General features: G+C 42.8%; 1 protein-coding gene across 1 annotated transcript in view; it reads left to right on the forward strand.

Annotated features, from left to right (window-relative positions):
- The window catches only part of RASGEF1C (RasGEF domain family member 1C), a 96,247-nt gene extending 81,311 nt beyond the window's left edge, over window positions 1-14,936 (forward strand). Inside the window, exons 11-14 of the mRNA XM_081497600.1 lie at window positions 59-154; window positions 8,745-8,868; window positions 14,355-14,427; window positions 14,912-14,936. Coding sequence (XP_081353726.1) covers window positions 59-154; window positions 8,745-8,868; window positions 14,355-14,427; window positions 14,912-14,936 — 318 coding nt within the window. The remainder of the gene's footprint in view (window positions 1-58; window positions 155-8,744; window positions 8,869-14,354; window positions 14,428-14,911) is intronic.
- The last annotated feature ends 2,857 nt before the right edge of the window (window positions 14,937-17,793 follow it).

A 17,793-nucleotide genomic window follows, 5' to 3' on the forward strand; every position in this document is an offset into this window, starting at 1 on the left:
CTGTGCAGCCGCTGTGGGGAGGCCAGCTGAGGGCTGACCTGCACCCTCTCCCTTCCAGATCGTCATCCCCTTCTTCAGCCTGCTCATCAAGGACATCTACTTCCTAAATGAGGGCTGTGCCAACCGCCTCCCCAGTGGACATGTCAACTTTGAGGTAGGGTCCAGGGCCTTGGAGGGCCTGCCACCAAGTTAGGCAGACTGATAAGAGCTCCCAGAGCAGAAGTTCTGGCCCCGAGCGGTTGGATTAATGTAGGACTCTGAGGTGGAGTTCAGCAGTTTGCAGCCAGCATCAGGGCGGGGCTGTTGGGGGTCTCTCCGCATCTTCCACAGGAGGAGACTGAGGCTCATGAACACATGGATCCCCACTCTGTAGAGGCCTTATGCCCATCACAGATGAAGTAGCATAATTTTCAGCCCTTAGGAAGCACCAGGCTGGTGAGAGAGAGAGCCGTGCAGACCCACAGTGACAACTGATGAGGTGCTGTGACAGGAGCTGCATAGGAGCACAGTTCAAGGTCAGGAGAGGCCTTCCAAAGGAGGGGCCCTTAGCAGCAGGAGGAAGTGATCAGGCAAAGTGGAAAGAAGGAAATAAAGACTTCCTCTCCCTCCACAGATCACTCATCACTAGCAGCTCAAGTGTTCTTCCCTCCTCCAGGAAGCCCCCATCGACCTCACAGGCAGAGGGAGTCCCTTTATATAGTGGGCTGTTATCCATCAGTTACAGCACTCAAGTCCCCAAGCTCTTTAGAAGCAAGGCCAGGCTGATCCACTCCATGTCTTGACCCGACACACAGACTCACCCAGCACATGTGTCTCAAAATAGCTTGTGGGCTCGGCATGGAAGGGGAGGAATGGAAGAGGAGTCCCAAGGGCACAGGCTAGTGACAGCAGATGGTCACTGAGGCAGACAGGGCATTGCATGAGCAGTGATTCCCAATCCACAGGAAAGCAGGGGCTTTTCTCCTGCAAGAGGCCCAGCCCTACCCTAGTACAGCCCCACTCATTCTCCAAGTGGTAGCAGTTCTGGGCTGGCCCCTCACTCTGTCCAAATCTCAGTCTCTCCCACCATGGAACAGGGCTTCCACCATGACCACACAGAGGGCCTGGGAGGAGTGGACATGCAGCAAAGCTGGCCAAGGGCTCTGCCACTATCTCCTACTGACAGGGCCCACAGTGAATGCCTGGACTCTCTCACCTGGAGCTGCCTCTGCTGTGGGCCTCACCTGGACACCCCAGCAGGTCTGCACATGCTACCCACAGGCCTGATGACCCCTGAGGGCTTGGCATAGCTGGACGAAGCCCAGTCCAGCAGGTGGCCTGGGTGCTGTATCCCAGGCGAACAGTCCAGGCTGCAGGCAACAAGGAAGAGGCTGGACTTGGGAGAGACCACAGGGGCTAAGGGAGCCAGGGAGTTCACAATGCACACCCTGTCTTTTGCCTTTCCTGAACTGGTCCTCATAACCAAGGCCTAGGAGGAATGGTGGGTAGTTGGACAAGAAGGCAAAGTACTTAAGTGGCCGCAGATCCCTGGGTGTGGGCAGCGGGGGCTAGAGGCAGACACCAAGGCTGATCAGATGAAGCCGCAGAGTGGGGTTCTCACCCAGACACAACTTAGTATTTAAAAAGCCTTCTTGGAGAGCAGAAGATGGCGGAGGAATAGGACGGGGAGACCACTCTCTCCTCCACAAATTTATCGAAAGAACATCTGAACGCTGACCAAACTTCACAAAACTACTTCTGAAGGCTGGCTGAGGACGTCAGGCTTTCACAAAAACTGCGCATTATCTTCAAAAGAGTCCTCTATTACACCTTTAACTTTCATTTTCATAACCCACTATTAACTTGCAAAAAAAAAAAACAAAAACCCCTATTTTTGAAGCAAACTACATACATATATCTTATACCTTTTGTGTTTTTTTTTTTCAATGTTTTTTTCCTGTTCTACATTTTTTTACTGTTTCTTTTTTTACTGTTTTACTGTTTTTTTTTCTTTTTACACTGTTCCCTTTTTTCTTTTTTCTTTTTTTTTTTTTTTAGATTGTAAGTTTTATAAGAGTCTAACCTCTACTCTAGATTTTTAATCTGTGTTTTACATATTTGATATCAACTTTGTACATTTAAGAACCCAATCTTTAGGACCCATTTTTACTCAGGAGTGTGATCACTGGCCTGATCACTCTCTCCCCCTATTGATGCTCTTTCTTCTCCCCCAGGGAACCTCTATCTCCCACCCTCCTCCTTCTCTTCTCAACCCAATTCTGTGAATCTCTGAGGGTGTTCTGGGTACCGCAGAACACTTCAGGAACAGGATACTGCCCAGATCTCTCTCTCCCCTCTTAATTCCTCCCTTTCTACTCATGCTCACCTCTGTTACCTTCCTCCCCCCTCTCTATGTATCTCTGTGAATCACTCTTGAGGGTTCCAAACTGTGGAAAGCACAGAGGGAAGTGCTTACTGGCTAGATTGCTCTCTCCACATTTGAATTCCCCTCTTCCCCTCCTGGTCACTTCAACCCACCCCCCCCACCTCATCTCTCCATGTAACTCAGTGAACCTTTCTGGGTATCCCTCACTGTGGAGAATCTTTTCACCATTAACCTAAAAGTTTTATTATTGAGGCTGTATGGAAGGAGAAGTCTTGAGGCTACTGCAAGAATAAGACTGAAAGCCAGGGGAAACATTAATTAATAAGAGACCATCCAATAGCCTCCATAAATTCACTGAAACCAAGCTCCACCCAAGAGATAATAAGTTCCAGAGCAAGACATACCACGCAAATTCTCCAGCAACGCAGGAACATAGACCTGAGCATCAATATACAGGCTGCCCAGAGGCACACCAAATCCATAGACATCTCAAAAATTAATACTGGTCACTCCATTACACTCAAGAGAGCAGAAATCCAGCTCCACCCACCAGAACACCGACACAAGCTCCCCCAACCAGGAAACCTTGACAAGCCACCTGTCCAACCCCAACCGCAGTGAGGAACCTCCACAACAAAGAGGAACTTCATACTACCAGAATACAGAAGGGCCACGCCTAACACAGCAATCTAAACAAGATGAAAAGGCAGAGAAATACTCAGCAAGTAAAGGAAAATGAGAAATGCCCACAAAGCCAAACAAAAGAGGAGGAGATAGGGAATCTATCCGAAAAAGAATTTAGAATAAGGATAATAAAAATGATCCAAAATCTTGAAAGCAAAATGGAGTTACAGATAAATAGCCTGGAGACAAAGATTGAGAAGATGCAAGAAATGTTTATCAAGGACTTAGAAGAAATAAAAAGGAATCAATATAGAATGAATAATGAAATAAAGGAGATAAAAGACACTCTGGAGGGAACCAACAGTAGAATAACGGAGGCAGAAGATAGGATAAGTGAGGTAGAAGATAGAATGATGGAAATAAACGAAGCAGAGAGGAAAAAAGAAAAAAGAATCAAAAGAAATGAGGAAAACCTCCGGGACCTCTGGGACAATATGAAACGCCCCAACATTCGAATCATAGGAGTCCCAGAAGAAGAAGATAAAAGGAAAGGCCATGAAAAAATACTCGAGGAGATAATAGTTGAGAATTTCCCTAAATTGAGGAAAGAAATAGTCACAGAAGTCCAAGAAACCCAGAGAGTTCCAAACAGGATAAACCCAAGGCGAAACACCCCAAGACACATATTAATCAAATTAACAAAGATCAAACACAAAGAACAAATATTAAAAGCAGCAAGGGAAAAACAACAAATAACACACAAGGGGATCCCCATAAGGATAACAGCTGATCTTTCAATAGAAACCCTTCAGGCTAGAAGGGAATGGCAGGACATACTTAAAGTAATGAAAGAGAATAATCTACAACCCAGATTACTGTACCCAGCAAGGATCTCATTCAGATATGAAGGAGAATTCAAAAGCTTTACAGACAAGCAAGAGCTGAGGGAATTCAGCACCACCAAACCAGCTCTCCAGCAAATGCTAAAGGATCTTCTCTAAACAGGAAACACAGAAAGGATGTTTCAACACGAACTCAAAACAACAAAGTAAATGGCAACGGGATCATACTTATCAATAATTACCTTAAATGTAAATGGGTTGAATGCCCCAACCAAAAGGCAAAGGGTTGCTGAATGGATACAAAAACAAGACCCCTATATATGCTGTCTACAAGAGACCCACCTCAAAACTAGGGACACACACAGGCTGAAAGTGAAAGGATGGAAAAACATATTCCATGCAAACGGAGACCAAAAGAAAGCAGGAGTCGCAATACTCATTTCAGATAAAATAGACTTTAAAATAAAGGATGTGAAAAGGGACAAAGAAGGACACTACATAAAGATCAAAGGATCAATTCAAGAAGAAGACGTAACAATCATAAATATATATGCACCCAACATAGGAGCACCACAATATATAAGGCAAATACTAACAAGTATGAAAGGGGAAATTAACAATAACACAATAATAGTGGGAGACTTTAATACTCCACTCACGCATATGGATAGATCAACTAAACAGAAAATTAACAAGGAAACACAAACTTTAAATGATACAATAGACAAATTAGATTTAATTGATATTTACAGGAGTTTCCACCCCAAAACAATCAATTTTACCTTTTTCTCAAGTGCACATGGAACTTTCTCCAGGATAGATCACATCCTGGGCCATAAATCTAGCCTTGGTATATTCAAAAAAATTGAAATCGTCCCAGCCATCTTCTCTGACCACAATGCAGTAAGATTAGACCTCAATTACAGGAAAAAAACTATTAAAAGTTCCAACATATGGAGGCTAAACAACACGCTTCTGAATAACCAACAAATCACAGAAGAAATCAAAAAAGAAATAAAATTATGCATAGAAACGAATGAAAATGAAAACACAACAACCCAAAACCTATGGGACACTGTAAAAGCAATACTAAGGGGAAGGTTCATAGCAATACAGGCGTACCTCAAGAAACAAGAAAAAAATCAAATAAATCAACTAACTCTACACCTAAAGCAACTAGAGAAGGAAGAAATGAAAAACCCCAGGGTCAGTAGAAGGAAAGAAATCTTAAAAATTAGGGCAGAAATAAATGCAAAAGAAACAAAAGAGACCATAGCAAAAATCAACAAAACTAAAAGCTGGTTTTTCGAGAAGATAAACAAAATTGATAAGCCATTAGCCAGACTCATCAAGAAACAAAGGGAGAAGAATCAGATCAACAAAATGAGAAATGAAAATGGAGAGATCACAACAGATTCCACAGAAATACAAAGGATCATAAGAGACTACTACCAACAGCTATATGCCAATAAAATGGACAACTTGGAAGAAATGGACAAATTCTTAGAAAAGTATAACTTTCCAAAACTGAACCAGGAAGAAATAGAAGATCTTAACAGACCCATCACAAGCACGGAAATCGAAAGTGTAATCAGAAATCTTCCAGCAAACAAAAGCCCAGGACCAGACGGCTTCACAGCGGAATTCTACCAAAAATTTAGAGAAGAGCTAACACCTATCCTGCTCAAACTCTTCCAGAAAATTGCAGAAGATGGTAAACTTCCAAACTCATTCTATGAGGCCACCATCACCCTAATTCCAAAACTAGACAAAGATGTCACAAAAAAGGAAAACTACAGGCCAATATCACTGATGAACATAGATGCAAAAATCCTTAATAAAATTCTAGCAAACAGAATCCAACATCATATTAAAAAGATCATACATCATGACCAAGTGGGCTTTATCCCAGGAATGCAAGGTTTTTTTAACATCCGCAAATCAATCAATGTAATACACCACATTAACAAATTGAAAGAAAAAAACCATATGGTTATCTCAATAGATGCAGAAAAAGCCTTTGACAAAATTCAGCATCCATTTATGATTAAAACCCTCCAGAAAGCAGGAATAGAAGGAACATATCTCAACATAATAAAAGCTATATATGACAAACCCACAGCAAACATTATCCTCAATGGTGAAAAATTGAAAGCATTTCCCCTAAAGTCAGGAACAAGGCAAGGATGCCCACTTTCACCACTACTATTCAACATAGTTTTGGAAGTTTTGGCCACAGCAATCAGAGCTGAAAAAGAAATAAAAGGAATACAGATAGGAAAAGAAGAAGTAAAACTCTCACTGTTTGCAGATGACATGATCCTCTACATAGAAAACCCTAAAGACTCTACTAGAAAATTACTAGAGTTGATCAATGAATATAGTAAAGTTGCAGGATATAAAATTAACACACAGAAATCCCTTGCATTCCTATACTCCAATAATGAGAAAACAGAAAGAGAAATTAAGGAAACAATACCATTCACCATTGCATCAAAAAGAATAAAATACTTAGGAATATATCTACCTAAAGAAACAAAAGACTTATATATAGAAAACTATAAAACACTGATGAAAGAAATCAAAGAGGACACAAACAGATGGAGAAATATACCGTGTTCATGGATTGGAAGAATTAATATAGTGAAAATGAGTATTCTACCCAAAGCAATCTACAGATTCAATGCAATCCCTATCAAGCTACCAATGGTATTTTTCACAGAACTAGAACAAATCATCTCACAATTTGTATGGAAATATAAGAAACCTCGAATAGCCAAAGCAATCTTGAGGAAGAAGAATGGAACTGGAGGAATCAACCTGCCTGACTTCAGACTCTACTACAAAGCCACAGTCATCAAGACAGTATGGTACTGGCACAAAGATAGAAATATAGATCAATGGAACAAAATAGAAAGCCCAGAGATAAACCCACGCACATATGGACACCTTATCTTTGACAAAGGAGGCAAGAATATACAATGGAGAAAAGACAACCTCTTTAACAAGTGGTGCTGGGAAAACTGGTCAACCACTTGTAAAAGAATGAAACTAGAACACTTCCTAACACCGTACACAAAAATAAACTCAAAATGGATTAAAGATCTAAACGTAAGACCAGAAACAATAAAACTCCTAGAGGAAAACATAGGCAAAACACTCTCCGACATAAATCACAGCAGGATCCTCCATGACCCACCTCCCAGAATATTGGAAATAAAAGCAAAAATAAACAAATGGGACCTAATTAAAATTAAAAGCTTTTGCACAACAAAGGAAACTATAAACAAGGTGAAAAGACAGCCTTCAGAATGGGAGAAAATAATAGCAAATGAAGCAACAGACAAACAATTAATCTCAAAAATATACAAGCAACTTCTGCAGCTGAATTCCCGAAAAATAAATGACCCAATCAAAAAATGGGCCAAAGAACTAAACAGACATTTCTCCAAAGAAGACATACAGATGGCTAACAAACACATGAAAAGATGCTCAACATCACTCATTATTAGAGAAATGCAAATCAAAACCACAATGAGGTATCATTTCACACCAGTCAGAATGGCTGCTATCCAAAAGTCTACAAGCAATAAATGCTGGAGAGGGTGTGGAGAAAAGGGAACCCTCTTACACTGTTGGTGGGAATGCAAACTAGTACAGCCACTATGGAGAACAGTGTGGAGATTCCTTAAAAAACTGGGAATAGAACTGCCATATGACCCAGCAATCCCACTGCTGGGCATATACACCGAGGAAACCAGAATTGAAAGAGACGCGTGTACCCCAATGTTCATCGCAGCACTGTTTACAATAGCCAGGACATGGAAGCAACCTAGATGTCCATCAGCAGATGAATGGATAAGGAAGCTGTGGTACATATACACAATGGAATATTACTCAGCCATTAAAAAAAATACATTTGAACCGGTTCTACTGAGATGGATGAAACTGGAGCCCATTATACAGAGTGAAGTAAGCCAGAAAGAAAAACAACAATACAGTATACTAATGCATATATATGGAATCTGAAAGATGGTAACGATAACCCTATATGCGGGACAGAATGAGAGACACAGATGCATGGAACAATTTTATGGACTCTGAGGGAGAAGGTGAGGGTGGGACGTTCTGGGAGAATGGCATTGAGACATGTGTATTGTCATATGTGAAACAGAGCACCATTCCATGTTCGATGCATGTGACAAGGGCTCGGGGCCGGGGCAGTGGGATGATCCAGAGGGATGGGAGGGGGAGGGAGGTGGGTGGGGGGTTCGGGAAGGGGAACACATGTAAACCCATGGCTGATTCTTGTCAATGTATGGCAAAAACTATTACAATATTGTAAAGTAATTAGCCCCCAAGTAAAATAAATAAATTTATAAAAAAAAAAAAAAATAAAAAAAATAAAAAGCCTTCTTTAAGGTACCAGTTTTTAAAATTTTAAATAAATGTATTTAAATTTTACTCAAAATTCTACTTAAATGAGTTAAATTTTATTTAAATACATTTATTTAAATGCATTTACATCTCAGACTTGCTGTAAGTAGGGATATATCACTTGCCATAAGTTGAGATAACCACAAAAATAAGCAGAATGAAACTAAGGCAGTAGTCACCTCTAGCTTAATGCACTGCTGATGGCCATAGCCCAAGACTGCTCTTTCCCCAAGACAAAAGAGTTGGATGAGCCTTAGGTATTGGGTGTGGCAAATTCTTCACAGAGCATAAAGAGATATGACCAGCATCCAGATTTCCTGATGAGTGACTCTGTCATTTTCTGCCCACTCTGCCCACCCTAGAAGCAGGCCTCACTGGGAGTGATGAGACAGGACGAGCCAGGGCCAGCCCCGCTGTCACAGGTGTCCTCCAGGCACTAAGGGTGCCTACATTTTATGTCTCTATGTCCTTGGCAGAAATTCCTGGAGCTGGCCAAGCAAGTAGGAGAGTTCATCACCTGGAAACAAGTGGAGTGTCCCTTCGAGCAAGACCTCAGCATCACTCACTACCTGCACACTGCCCCCGTCTTCAGTGAGGATGGTAAGGCAGCCCCTGGCCTCCCTCACCCTCAGCCATGAAACTTGTGGGCAGCCTCTTAGTCACAGCACTGTTCAGTGCTCTTGCTGTGAGCAGGGATGCTCCACACCCAAGTGTGCTGGTTCTTGGAGGAAGCAGAGGAGACTGCATCCCCCAACTGGATAATTGCTGCCTCCAGAGCACAGGACAAGGCCTGGGGAGATGCAAGTTGTGCCCCCAAGGTCAGGCTTCTCCCTGGGCACAGTTTGGACGCTGTTGGACATTGTAAATCTGAACGATGTTTGACCCTAATTCTCCCATCAGGAAAGTGGGCATGATGATAAAAACAGCCCTCCCAGGGCTCATGTCAAGATGGTAAAGCACTAGGCTGACTGTGGGTCTTTTCACAGCTGGTGTTTGTGTGTATATGTATGTGTGCAATGTGAGTACCTGTGTACGTGTGTGTGCATGTGTAACAGACACCATCATGAAATGAGGCATCCATTCTCCCGAGCACTGTTGATGTCTGTCCCCTTAAGTAGCTTACCGTTTCCATCTGATCATTTGTCAGATACAACAGATTTGCTTATGCATTTACTGAGTATACTCCCGGAGCTGCCTCCTCCAGAAAGAGAAAGTAATGGAAAAGCAAATAGTCATCTGGGGCTGAGTTGATGACCCTTGCGGGGGCAGTGTGGCCCCATGGTTAGCTGCTTTCTGGATGCAGGATGTCATGGGACCACCCTGGGAGGTCCTGGGCTTAGCACACAGGAGGCCTGATACTCATCATGGCAGGCATTCTACACATGGACCCACACCCATGCTCAAGAAAACATCATCTGCCAAAAATAAAAAATTAAGGGAACTAATTTTTTAGTGATTTGCTTCTGAATTAATACTTTCAATTTGGCCATTTTATTTTTTATATTTTGAAGTTAGTAAATTTGGGGTGGTCTCACCCATATCTAGAGTCTCCCCTACCGCACATAATGATAAGCTTACCAGCCTGGGTGCTCCCACCCCAGAAGCAGTGTTACCTATTGGCACCTATTGCATCTATAAAGTTGGGTAATGAGAGAAACTACTTCCTAGGGCCATGGTGAGAATTAATTGACATGACACCAGCAAAGCCCACAGGACTACATTCAATCAGTACTAGTTGTATTTGTTTCTTATTGATGTTGTGACAGATCACCACAAATTTGGTGGCTCAGAACAACACAAATTTATCCTGTTATGACTACAGAAGTTAGAAAGTCTGAAATCAGTTCTACTGTGCTAAAATTGAGGTGTTGGCAGAACTGGTTATTTCTGGAGGCGTTGGGGGGAAATCCATTTCCTGGCTTTTTACAACTTCTAGTGGCTGCCTGCCTGAATTCCTTGGTTTGTGGCCCCTTCTTCCATATTCTTCTTATGCCAACCTCTGCTTCCACCATCGTATTGCCTTCTGAAGTCAAATCGCCCTCTTTTCCTCTTGTAAGGATACTTGTGATTGCAGTTAGGACCCACCCAGATAATCCAGGACAGATAATCTCCTCATCTCTATCTAGATCCTTAACTAAATCATATTTGTGAAGTCCCTTTTGACCATATTCAGGGGATTAGGACCTGTATCTCTGGGGCCATTATTCAACCTACTACACTAATTATTATGATGATTGTTGTCATTAGTCAGTGGAACGTGGGCAATAAAATGTGTCAGAGGTACATTAGGAGAAAGGTGGGGAGAGTCTAGGGGCAAGAAGAGGAGAGGTTTGGGGGGACGCGTTTCATTCACTCCTTTAATCAACAATATTTCTAGAGAGTCTGCTAACTGCCAGTCAAACAGACTGCCATGAACATACAAGTAAAATCCTGGTCCTTCTGGAATGCCCTTAGAGGGAAGCACCTTCCATTTTGACCCTCCTTTCTTCCTATCCTTCCCTCCATCCTCATCCCCCCACCCCACAACACACACACACACAAAATAAGGCTGAGAAAATCAAGAAAAGGAACATAAGATGCATTAGGCCCCAGTTGGGACAGTCAAAGCCTCTGAGAAAAGCCTGGCCCTGCCCTCAGTCCATCAGACCTCTCCCAACAGGGCGTGCTGACAATCCAATTAACCCCTGGCTCCCTGACACAAGAGAAGATAGAGAAAATCTCAGCAGAGATGTAGAAGATATACAGAAGAGTCAGATGGAAACTTTAGAACTGAAAAATGCGACAACTGAAATAAGGAAACTGAATGGGTGGGTTCAATAGCTAATGGAGAGGACAGAGGAATCAGTGAGCTGAAAGACAGAACAATAGAAACTGTACAATCTTAACCACAGAGAAAAAATAGACTGAGCCAAGCCTGAGGGGCCAGTGGGACTATAACAAAAGACCTAGCACTCATATCATCAGAGTCTGGGAAGGAAAGGACAAACTGGGTATGGTTGAAAAGTACTCAAAGACGTAATGGCAAGAAATTTCCCAAAGTGGAAAAGACATAAACCTACAGATTCAAGAAGCCTAGTGAATCCCAAACAGGATAAACCAAAAGAAACCCATACCGAGGCACATCATAATCAAACATCTGGAAACTAAGGAAAAAGAAGCGATCTTACTCAGCGAAAGTACTGAGAGGGAAATGACATCAGGTTCATCATCAGATACCACAGCCAGAGGCAGTGGCACATTTTTCAAGTGCTGAAAGAAAACAACTGTCAACCCATAATTTTATATCCAGTGAAAATATCCTTTAGGAACTTACTGTAGATAAGCCAAAATGGAATTCTAGAAACTGTTTAAGGAACCCACAAGAAAAGAAAAACAAAACACAGAACAAAAAGAAAAGAATACATGAGTAAATAAATAAACAGGCAGACTTAAGCTCTAACATGTCAATACTTATATTAACATAAGTGATCCAAATACAGAAATTGGCAGAGTAAATTAAAAATGTGACCCAACTATATGCTGTCTACATGAAACTAATTTTCAAATATAATGATATAGACAGGTTAAAAAGTAAAATGATGGGGAAACATTAATCAAAAGAAGGCAGAAATGGCAGTATTACTATAAGATAAATTACTTCAGAGCAAAGAAAATTTCCAGAGACAGAGAGGAACATTATGTAATAATAAAATGATCGGTCCCCCAAGAAGATGTATCAATCCTAAATGTGTATCCACCAAGCAATAGAGTTGCAATGTTTATGAAGCAAAATTCAATAGAACTGAAAGGAGAAATAAATAGATCCACAATTATTAATATAATTGGTGACTTAAACACCCTCTCTTAACAACTGATATAAAAACTAAGGAGGAAATCAGCAAAGACAAAGCAGAACTCACCAATACCATCAAAGAGGATCCAACAAACATTTATAAACCATTCCATATAACTACAGCAGAATACACATTTTTTTCAATTGCCCATAGAACATATACCAAGATAAACCATATCCTGAGCTACGTAAGACAAAGTGCAACAAATTTAAGTAACTGAAATCATACGGTATATATTCTCTGATCACAATAGAATCAAACTAGAAATCAATAACAGAAGACAACAGGAAAATCTCCAAATGCTTAGAATCTAAACAACATACTTCTAAATAATCCATGAGTTAAGAAGTCTCAGGGAAATAAAAAATAATTGAACTAAATGGAAATGCTATCAAAATTTGTGGGACATAGCTAAAGCAGGGCTGAGAGAATTTTACAGCATGCACACATGAGAAAAAATGAAACCCCTTGAATCAATCATCTCAGTTCCCACTCCGAGAACCTAGAAAAAGAGGAGCAAAATAAACCAAAAGTCAGCAGAAGGAAAGAAATAAGAGCACAAGAGGACAGAAATCAATAAAATGGAAAACAGAACAATTTTTAAAATTTAATTAAAGAGCTTGTTCTTTGAAAAGCATAATAAAATTTCCATCCTCTAGCAAAGAACATCTTGACAAGGAAAAACGAGAGAAAGACAGAAATTACTAATATTGGGAATGAAACAGAATATCACTACAGACTCTGCCAACATCAAAAGACACATAAGAAATTACTATGAACAATTCTATGCATGTAAATTTGACAATTTAGGTGAAATGGACCAATTTCTCAATAAACACAAACTTCCACAACTCAACATAAAATAGATAATTCGAACAGCCCTATAGCTATTAAGAAAATTGAATTTTTCATTTAAAAGCACTCCAAAGTGAAGTATCTGAGCCCATATGGTTATACTAGAGAATTCTACCAAATATTTAAAGAAATAACACCGACTCTGTACCATCTCCTTCAGAAAAAGAATGAAAAGGAGGGAACTTCCCAGTTTGCCTTATGAAGCTAATACTATGATATCAAAATCAGACAAAGACAGTACAGATAATACAGACTGATGTCCCTCATGAATACAGATGCAAAAAATCCTTCAGAAAATACTAGCAAATATAATTCAGCAATATATAAAAATAATTATATATCATGACCAAGTTGCCTTATTCCAGAGATGCAAGGCTATTCAATATTTAAATAGATAACAGAGGACCCAGAAAGAAACCCACACGAATATTCCAAGTGATTTTTGACAAAAGTGCAAGAGCAATTCAGTGAAGGAAAGATAGTTTTCGCAACAAATGATGCAAGTGTATCTGGACCTCCATAGGGCAAAAAATGAACTTCAACCTAAGCCTCACATTTTATACAGTAATTAACTCAAAATGGATCATAGGCTTGAATGTAAAACTATAAAACTTTTAGAAAAAAAAGAGAATCAAGAGAAAATCTTCAGAATGTAGAACCAGACAAAGAGTTTCTTATAAAACTAAATATGCAACTACTATATGACTCAGCAGTTATTCTCTTGGGCATATGTTTATTACAGAGAAATGAATGTTTACATGTTTTTCACAAAAACTCATACACCAATGTTTACAGAAGCTTAATTTGTTACAGCCAAACACTGGAAACAACCCAGACGGCCTTCAGTGGGTGAATGGTTAAACAAAGTGTGGTATGGAACACTATTCAGCTACAAAAAGGAATGAACCACACTGATACACACTACAGCATGGATGAATCTCCAGAGAATTACAGAGTGAAAAGAGCCAGTCCCAAAAGGTTACATACTGTGTGATTCCATTTATATAACATTCTTGAAATGACAAAATAAAGATAACACGGAACAGATTAGTGGTGGTCAGGGATTAAGGAAGGAGTGGGGCTGGAAGGGAGCTGAGTGTGGCTGTAAAAGGGCAGCAGGAGGGATCCCTGTGGTGACAGGATATTCTGTACCTTGACTACTTGACACCAATATTCTGGTGATAATCTTGTCCTATAGTCTGGCAATTGGTTACTGTTGGGAGAAACTGGGTAAAAGGTGCATGGATCTCCCTGTATTATGTCTTACAATTGCACGTGAATCTGCAGTTACATCCCAATAACAATTTAATTCAAAAACAAAAAGCAGGTGAGACTGTTGAGTGTAGAAGAGGTTATTATCATTGATCATAAATGCATATCACTTCGTTTTCTGATTAGGTCTTTATTTGGCTTCTTATGAAAGTGAGAGCCCAGAGAACCAAACAGAAAAAGAGAGGTGGAAATCTCTAAGGTGAGTCTATGTGCCAAGACAAGGTTGGGGGGTGGGGGGCAGGGTAGAGGGAGGGGTAGGGAACTTGGGGCCAAGTCAGAGCTGAGGGACTTCATCCATACCTGGTTGTCAGCCTCCTGGGAGGCCCTCCATGGGGGTGGGGACAGGTCAGACCAGGGTCTTAGAGGTTAGGGAGGAACTCAAGCACTGGGGTATGGACCATGACCCCCCAGAGCTGGATATTGCCTCGTGGGAAGCTGAGATGTGTGCCCCAGGGCCTGGAACCCCAGTCCATACTCATGCTAGAAAGTTAGACACGCACCATCTCTTCTTGTTCGGCCTGTTAATACAGCCGAGCAGGATCAGAAATGAGGAGCAGCAGTGGGCTCTGAGGACTGAGCCATGAAGATGGCACACGCCCCTCTGGGGTAGGGGTCTCAGGGGGTGTACAACCACAGGCCAGGCCAGCAGGCTCTCACCACCCTCAGCATGTTTAAATCTGCAGGTCTTCTATTCTGGGGAAGACATGAGAGGCACTGAGCTGGAGAAGGAGGAGGAGGGAGAGGAAGAGCAGAAGCCAGCCTTCTGCAGCCCCGCCTGCCCCAGCCAGCCCAGTGGGAGGTGGAGGCATCCATGCGTCACTGCTTTGCAAACTGTGATCCTGTGGCCTGCCACCTGCCACAGTGACCACATGGCCCAGGCGAACTTTCTCCACCTTTTGTGAAACCTCAGCCGTGGAAGGGCCCAGGGCCTCCAAACAAATGAGTGGCACATGCCTCGGAGGCCCTGCTGTCAGAACAGTGGTGGTCACATTGCTGGTCAGTCTGTCTGTCCTCGGCAATGATCCAAGAGGTTGGGCGGCTACGGTCTCACCCTCACCATGGAGATAGACACCCAGTCTGTCTCCAGGTGATCTGAGAGGCTTCATATCTCCAGCAGACATCATGGTGGCGTGAGAGGGGCCAGAGCCCACTTGTGGCCCTTGCCATTTTACTAATGGACCCAATCCTGCTCAGTGAGATGGGCTGGCTGCTGTAGCCCTGGGTATACCCTTTCAGCATCCTGCTGATATCAGGACAGCTTCCTGGTGAGAGCTATGAGGCCGATCAGCAGGACAAATTTGAGTCACGCACTTCACCATGTGTACATTGTAAATTTTAGAGTTGATATAAACACATTGGTATACCCTGTGTATTCACATCCACTTCACATCTCTCACTGGTGACCTTCCACCAGAACGCAGGGTAATGTCCCAGTTCAGGCCCGGGAACGCAGTGACCACACATCAGGAGGGGGATTTGGGGGCCATTTCCATGCCATAGACCCCATATCCTGCTGAAAGTTGCTGGTGCACAGTAGGTATTTGGTGAGCTCCAGTGAGTGGGTATTGACAGCCATGTGTGAGGCAGATGCCTTGCTTGTTTGGGTGAATAGTGATGGAGCAAGGGAGGACCCACAGCCCACCAGGAGGTCCTCCCAGTGGGCTGTCACTCTGCCCTTCACACACTGAGCCACATTTCTGGGCCCGGAGCAAATGGATCATGGAGCTGCTGAGCCCCCACTTGGCATGTGACCAGGTCACCCAGTCAAGAAGTCAGGGAGTGTGATGTGCACCCCATTCCAAGTCAGGGCCTGAGCACAGAGAACTGTGTTGAAGATGCAGTGAGGCATCCTGGCCAGCCCCTGACCACATCAGACCTCTCAGATTCTAGACCCGGCTCAGCTGGGACCGGCCTCACCTGTCCTGGCAGTGTGGCCTTTGGTCCAACCTTGGGGACAGGCAGAGACAGAACAACCAACACCCCAGATGCCTCCCCCAACTCGAGGAATTCTGCCTTATGAACCCAGGACCTCAGCAAGGATCCTGCAGCCTGACAGAGGCATGGGAGTGTGCCTGTTCGGCTTGAATGGGATCTGCTCTACTCCAGACCAGCCTACCCCTTTCCATCTGAGACCCCAGAGAGGCTGAGTAGTACAGCGGGTAGCAAAGAAGATCTGGGTTTCAGTCAAGCCTAGGCTCCCACCCTGCCTCACACCATATCTAAGCTCTCCACAGGGGTGGGGGTGAGGTTCTGGGGGTCCCTTCAGCTAACTAGAAGCACTTCCTGATCCCCTCAGGCCTACTCAGCACACTCCTTCGGTGTCTGGCATCCCCTGGATTAGACCAAACTCCTGAAGACGTCAGCAGGAACCATCCGTGCACCCCAGCCGCACAGAGGTCAGAGGTTGGGGCAGGTGCACAGAACGGGTTAGTGGCCTGGGACACAATGACAGGCCCAGGGCTGAGGGCTGGGGAGCTCCGGGAGGCCTACCCAGGTTATCTCCTTCCCTCCTCCCCAGCCACAGGGACACAGGACACTCTGGAAGGGGCCCCCAATTCACCTCACCTCACAGGCCCAGGCCTTGCCAGTCACCTGGCTCCAGATCCCTATTCTTGAGCAGCTCAGCTCAGGAGCCTGTGAGGAAACCCCAGAATACTGAGCTTCAGGAAGAAGCAGGTGAGATCAAGGAGCCGGAGGCAGCTGGCCACAGTGTATTCTCTGCCTCATGCAATCCTTCACCTCATCCCAGGATTCCAGCTGTCTCTCCAAGGCCAGACCCCAAATTCCTCCCCTCAGCCATACCCCTCATAGTCCTCTCCATCTCCTACCAGAAGACTGCAGCAGCCTCCTCCAGGCTGTGGGGAGCATTAAGAAAGGATGTTGGTCATATTAAAAAGATCATACATCATGACCAAGTGGGCTTTATCCCAGGAATGCAAGGTTTTTTTAACATCCGCAAATCAATCAATGTAATACACCACATTAACAAATTGAAAGAAAAAAACCATATGGTTATCTCAATAGATGCAGAAAAAGCCTTTGACAAAATTCAGCATCCATTTATGATAAAAACCCTCCAGAAAGCAGGAATAGAAGGAACATACCTCAACATAATAAAAGCTATATATGACAAACCCACAGCAAGCATTACCCTCAATGGTGAAAAATTGAAAGCATTTCCCCTAAAGTCAGGAACAAGGCAAGGATGCCCACTTTCACCACTACTATTCAACACAGTTTTGGAAGTTTTGGCCACAGCAATCAGAGCGGAAAAAGAAATAAAAGGAATACAGATAGGAAAAGAAGAAGTAAAACTCTCACTGTTTGCAGATGACATGATCCTCTACATAGAAAACCCTAAAGACTCTACTAGAAAATTACTAGAGTTAATCAATGAATATAGTAAAGTTGCAGGATATAAAATTAACACACAGAAATCCCTTGCATTCCTATACTCCAATAATGAGAAAACAGAAAGAGAAATTAAGGAAACAATACCATTCACCATTGCAACAAAAAGAATAAAATACTTAGGAATATATCTACCTAAAGAAACAAAAGACTT

This window comes from Giraffa tippelskirchi, chromosome 6 (assembly GCF_054371585.1).
Source record: "Giraffa tippelskirchi isolate mGirTip1 chromosome 6, T2T-mGirTip1v1.2.pri, whole genome shotgun sequence".
Lineage (NCBI taxonomy): Eukaryota > Metazoa > Chordata > Mammalia > Artiodactyla > Giraffidae > Giraffa > Giraffa tippelskirchi.